The sequence below is a fragment of the Belonocnema kinseyi genome, chromosome 4 (assembly GCF_010883055.1).
Source record: "Belonocnema kinseyi isolate 2016_QV_RU_SX_M_011 chromosome 4, B_treatae_v1, whole genome shotgun sequence".
In the NCBI taxonomy this organism is placed as follows: Eukaryota; Metazoa; Arthropoda; class Insecta; order Hymenoptera; family Cynipidae; genus Belonocnema; species Belonocnema kinseyi.
Window position 1 is genome coordinate 149,257,409 of NC_046660.1, and position 6,038 is coordinate 149,263,446.

General features: G+C 37.0%; 1 protein-coding gene across 1 annotated transcript in view; it reads right to left on the reverse strand.

Moving 5' to 3' along the window:
* LOC117171159 (voltage-dependent T-type calcium channel subunit alpha-1H-like) overlaps positions 1–6,038 on the reverse strand; it is a 1,009,801-nt gene that overhangs the window by 11,147 nt on the left and 992,616 nt on the right. Inside the window, exon 21 of the mRNA XM_033358216.1 lies at positions 3,870–4,056. Within this exon, the coding sequence (XP_033214107.1) occupies positions 3,870–4,056 (187 nt within the window). The remainder of the gene's footprint in view (positions 1–3,869; positions 4,057–6,038) is intronic.

A 6,038-nucleotide genomic window follows, 5' to 3' on the forward strand; every position in this document is an offset into this window, starting at 1 on the left:
TACCAAAGTAAAACAAGGTCAAATGAGAGCGAATGGACACAGCATGAGGAAAACATCGAGTTAAAGTGAAAACAATAAATTGAAGAAAGTAGCAGGCTGAGAAATTAAGCTAAATACGGTAAAAAAATAAAATTAACCTTAATCAAGAGACGATCTAACCCAAAAAAGGGGCGGGGGATCGACAAAAGGAAGATGTACATGAAAGTTAGAAGTGTGAAAAAATACACAAAAATAGCCGGCACTACATTAAAAGAAAAACTAGTCACTAACCATAGTGATCCAGCCAAGGGTCATTGAAATTTTAGGATTAACCAATGAGCAGATAATAAAAGACCGGGCTGAGTCACTAAGAGAATTAAAATCCTAACTCGGAAATCAGTAGAAGTGGATGAAAAATAAAATAAATTGACGTAGTGGTTGACACCCTGAGTTTACAAGCAAGACTAATGAGACGCGTGCCCGGCGTGTCGACCAAAGCAAGAGGGAACTCATTTACGAAGAGCGGGGGGGGGGGGGCAGAGAAATGAACGCCTCGAATTTTACTATGAATCTCTGCGGTCAAGAGAGAGATCGAAGATGCCACACGCCGCTGGTCTGCTTCGCTGTTGTTCCTTCTCCTTACTTCCTTTCTTCCAACTTGTAGACCATTCTCCTTAGGCGCGAAACCTTCCACGTGTTGAGTTCGAACCACAGGACTTGAGGCCGATAAGGGATGACTGATTCCTGGCTGATGATTGGCGAACGTAACGGTACTGAGGCTGCAGGGGAGTGGGGGTTTCCACCAATCCTCGAACGATATTGAGAAATATACAGGCGTTCATAATTGTATATTTCTCATGTTAGATAAATTTGGTGGAAATGCTTGTCCACTGACGGACTTTGTGGTCATTTCGCCCTGGGTCCATTCTTAGGTTGTATACTAAGAATAACCCTAAACGATATTGAGATAAAAGATTATATTCTCAACGGTACGACAAATTGGGCCGAATTGCCTATATATTTACAGATTTTGTGGTCAATTCGCCCATAAAATTGGTATTGTTGTTGCTTCAATTGAGCGCAATTACCTTTTAAATATGAATTTTCCGTAATTCGACCGTGGTCCACCCTCACCAGGAACTAAGAAGGGTGGCAGCGAATCCTAATCCACGATGCCACGGAGTGTAGAATTACTTGAGCCTTCCCGCTCAAGACCCCAAATCCTCACAATTGTTATATACATACAAAAAAATACCAGGCGAAATCAAATCATCTTAAAATTAAGAATTTACAAAACGCAGTCATGGAGTACCGTATTTTACTCGAGGCGTCTAATTTCCGTATAATTTTTAGAACATTTTACTTTAATACTGGATCATTGTGATAGTGCCAAACTGTAACATCACAGCTTCCATTAGTAAATTTCATGCTCAATTAAAGTTATCAGCAGTAGTGAGGATGTTGATGAGATGCACAGGTTCAAGGAAAATTACACACAAAAGAAGTACCAACAATATTCAATTCGGTGAGAGCATACAGGCTCAAATATGATTGCTAGTATTTAATGACCAAACATTGACAGGCAACTTAATGAAATAAATAATTTGAATTGAAAATTCAAATATAGAATTACACATACTTCGTGTTTTATAAATAGTCGACAATTATTATAAAAATGCAAAGAACTTACAAAATTCGCTGTCGAATAATGTTCACAACTTCCTGAAGTTCACTTGCGAATATAAACGAAACCTGATTAATTTGACAGAACCTGCTCTAGTATAGAATGAGTAGATTAAAAAAAGCGAGAAAGGCGATGACTTCCTTCCTTTCATATGCAGATGCGAAGAAACCAAAAAGTCAATTACTTCCTTCACTGTAATCGTAGGCGGTGAAGAAATAAGAGGGATCATCACAGTCAATCGTGACTTAATCGTGACTCTCATGCCAACGTTTGCTTGCTCGTTCACGTGGTGTTGCAGGATTGGTTGTGTCTGCTACGGTGGTTCATCCGGTGCTACCACTCGCCGGCGGTCGCCGAACTAACGCCTCGTGCTACCCATGCCTGGAGAAGCGATGCAAACTTGTTGCGCAGTCCCGTTGTATTCAACCCTTTCACCTATAAATTCCGGTAAAAGGCTATGGTGCTGTTTGCTTCGTGTTTACAACTGTCTGACAGTTTCTACGTTTCGTGGTTAGGTTGGACTGCACAATCTCAGGATTCCGGCATCTCAGTCAGTCGTCGCCGTGGAGGTGCAGTACGGGACCACTTCTGGTACCTCTCCCGTCGAACCCGATCCTTTACACACAAGGTTTGCTAGGATTCTATGTTTTTATTTGAATTTATGCCAGGTTCCCTGTTTTACTTTCAATTCGAGCTATTCGGTATTCTCGCATTGTTTTTACAATGACTAACCTTCCTACTACTTAATATTCAGGTGCGATTACATTGAAAATAACTTTGATGGTAAATTGATAACAATAATAAAATAATAACATTGATCCTAACAATAAGATTAGTTAGAATGAGCTTGAGAGTATAGAGTTTGACACGCGCGCGTGACTTTTACCGTGCCTAGTTCTGGCTTCAGCGAGACCCCGCGAAGTTTTCTTCTCTTTCTATTAATTAACAAAAAACGTCATTACAACTTATAGCTTACATTTTATTTTAGATGTGCACCACTCAAGTGTGAACCATCCATTTCATAATTGATTCTTGTCACCGTGTATAAATTTAGACACGTTTTGGGAGCAAAAGTATGGTAGTTATTACTACAAGCTCGAATACGACTTGCTCAAATATGCTTATTGAATTTCTGCAACGTCAAAATACGATTATACTAGACGGATGAATCACTATGCTTTATATTTTAGGTGAATTCACGCTTTGCACTTACACTTACACTTAAACTTACACTTGTTTCAGATCAAAAGCGCGTACTGCTTTTGCAAAAACTTGTTACACTCGTTTCCCAGCGTTTTAAAACCGTTTCAAACATAATGATTATCGTACAGGAGGTATCGTATCGTGAGGAGAACACAAGAAAGAATCATATTTAAACTAAAACATAATTAACTTTAATTTCGCTTCACTGAAGATACGCATGGTTTTAATATTAGTATTTCGTGGCAAGTCTGAATAAAAGCGTAAAATTAAGCGCCCGCCTGCCATTCTGCAAAGTCTTTAAGAGAAGGGGCCGAGAAATCAACACGTACATCATGAATTTGTATGCCGAAACGGAAATTCGGAGCATTCCTACTTAACAGCTAATTTTTGTTTGTTTTCGTACTGCTATTTTTATTCTTTATTTAGTATTTTAAATTCTTGTTAATTTTGACTGTGGTAGGCTGGTTAAGTTTTGTGCTTATTTCAGTGCATTATACCCGCACATGTGAGAGTGTTTGGTCATAAAACATGGAAAACACTTTTACATGCTATAAATACGTCGAGAACTTTAATTATAGCGATTCATCTTATCCTGGTGTGAATTGCTACAACTACCTATGACGACATCACATTTATTACAAAGTTTTCTCCTTACAAAAAACTGTGTAACGTTTTTCATTAAAACCATAAAGAACTCATATTTACGGCTATTAAAAATTTGAGAACATTCAGAAAATTCATGAATCACGACTAAGTGATCGTGAAAAGTTTTGGTTTAAATAACTTGAAATAATTATAATATGAAATTTATCAATACTTCGTGCATGTCCAGAAAACTTGTGTGACCCAATATAAGGAATCGCGACACTCATTTTTTGTTTATGATTTCTAAAACATCTTTCTATATAAAATAGATGAACAAACTGGTAAAAGAATTGTAGATTTTACAATGCAACATTTAGGAGGAACTATGTTAACATTAATTATGGATTGTCACACTCACCTGTTTTTTTACAGCTAAACTCCGCACTGTTAAGGGACAGCGTCTTGTTGAACTGTTACTAGGGTTCCTATTCCAATTATTGGTCAGATGTTTTGCCGATCTGTTTTTTGAATCATATATTTTGTTATGGTTCTTAACAGACACTTTTGTACGTCCTTCTTCATATCCAGGAGACGCTATATACATTCTAGAAACAATTATAAACATAAATAAATGAAAAATTACTGATTTTTGTATACATAACTTTAAAGATTTAGTTGAACAAAAATTGCAGGGACCCACTCCTAGTAACTGTGATCATCGAAAATGACACTGGTTTCCAGTATGTTAGTGTAAGGTACCTTTTTCAACGCTGGCAGATTATTTTCACTGTTGTACTTTCGCGAATGTGGCTCGCAGGGATACCTAGGTATAGGTAAATTTCTGTAGGGTTAAGGTGTCTAATAGCAATCATATCCACGAATTCAGGAGAAACGCTAGCAATTCGTACTCGCTCAAGCATCTCTCCATATTTGCTTTTATGGTCGCAGTATAACATTTGAAATATTCTCAAGTATTCGGCCTAACTTACATGATGAGATTCCCTACTGAATATCCCCAGTCCACCATATATTAAAACCCATATGGGAAACCACAAAGATTCCTCTATAATACGAGAGTAATATCTCCGTAATACGATAAAATCTAAGAGGTATGTGTGTGTATTTTTATGAGCGTTTTTTGTGTTGATAAAATTATACCTTTTTTTGCCATCAATATCATATGAGATAAATGGCTATTGGCTTGATACCATATGCCTTTCGACCATTATCCCTTTTATCATCTCCTTTTATTTACTGGTTTTGTCCTATTTATTGCTTTGATACTACGCCATATTTGCGTGAGAGTTTTGATTTATATAAAGAAATAGTAGATTTGTCTGTAACTAATGTGGTTTCATGAATGAAAGAGAAAGGGAGATTAAGAGAGAAAGAGAAGGAAAATCACAGTTGAAAAAATTGGAACTAAAGTTTTTGTTTGTAATAGATTATATTTAACATCTTTTTTGGTTTACCATTTATAAACAGTTCGATTGTCTTCGTAAATTATAGACGTCTTAGTGATAGCGTTTTTATTAATGGTGAAATCGTAGAATATCTATTAATGGGATCCTTTCTCCGAAGTAAGATGTATCATTGGATTCAGTTCTGTCGGCACTTCTTGCAAAAAAGAAGTATACCTAGGGGAGTTCTCCGAGACTACTACGTAGTTCCAGCTGCCCCAAACATATGGAGCCACCAGTCAGTTTCCAAGCAGTCGGTAACTGCTCGGTTGTTAAGCTAGATCACTGCCATGGATCCATGACCAAGCCGGCAAGGGTCGACCCTGTTTCACCAGCTATGTAGTTTAAGCTGTCGCCGACAGATGGCGCGACGGTTATACCAACTATGTAGTCCGAGATGTAGCCGACAGATGGCTTCACTGTTTTACCAGCTGCGTAGATCAAGCTATCGCTGACAGGTAGCGCCATCAGTCAGGTGGCGACAGTGGGGGTAAGGGATTCCCGAAAGCTTTCTAAACTTCTATCAATATAGTTAGCCAAAGGCGATTCTCGAAGCTTCTAGAAAGTTCGGCTTAATAGTAACATATATGTAATACTCGTATATATTGCTAAATTTCTGTAGCTCACAATAAGTAGCTAGGGGAGTGCATGGTGGTGGCGCTCCCGTGTATCTTTTTGAGAACTTGCATTCCAAATCAGCGCCATCTAGCGTTGGCCCCCGTCACTAAAAGTAAATGAACCTACAGATCCTTGACAGAAATTGTTTCTAAACTCTGCTTCCCCAAAATTCTCGTAAATATTAAATTTTGCTTCATTATTTGTGAATTAACTTTACAAATTATGAAAAATGTATGCATAAAAATGTTTTTTATACATAAAATATTCATTTAAATAAGAGAAGTACAATTTTTTGTAATTGAAAGAAGTGATATCAATTACTACAGTGAAGCGGTAATAGTTTATAATTGTAAAAATATGAATTTCATACTATATTTCATTTTTTTTCCAAAACAACAATAATACTGCAAATACTGTGCATATAATAAAAGAGTTTGAGGAGAAATACTTGTTAATTTTTATACAAATTGAAATAAACCACATAAACTGGATTTTACTTTATTTAGAAT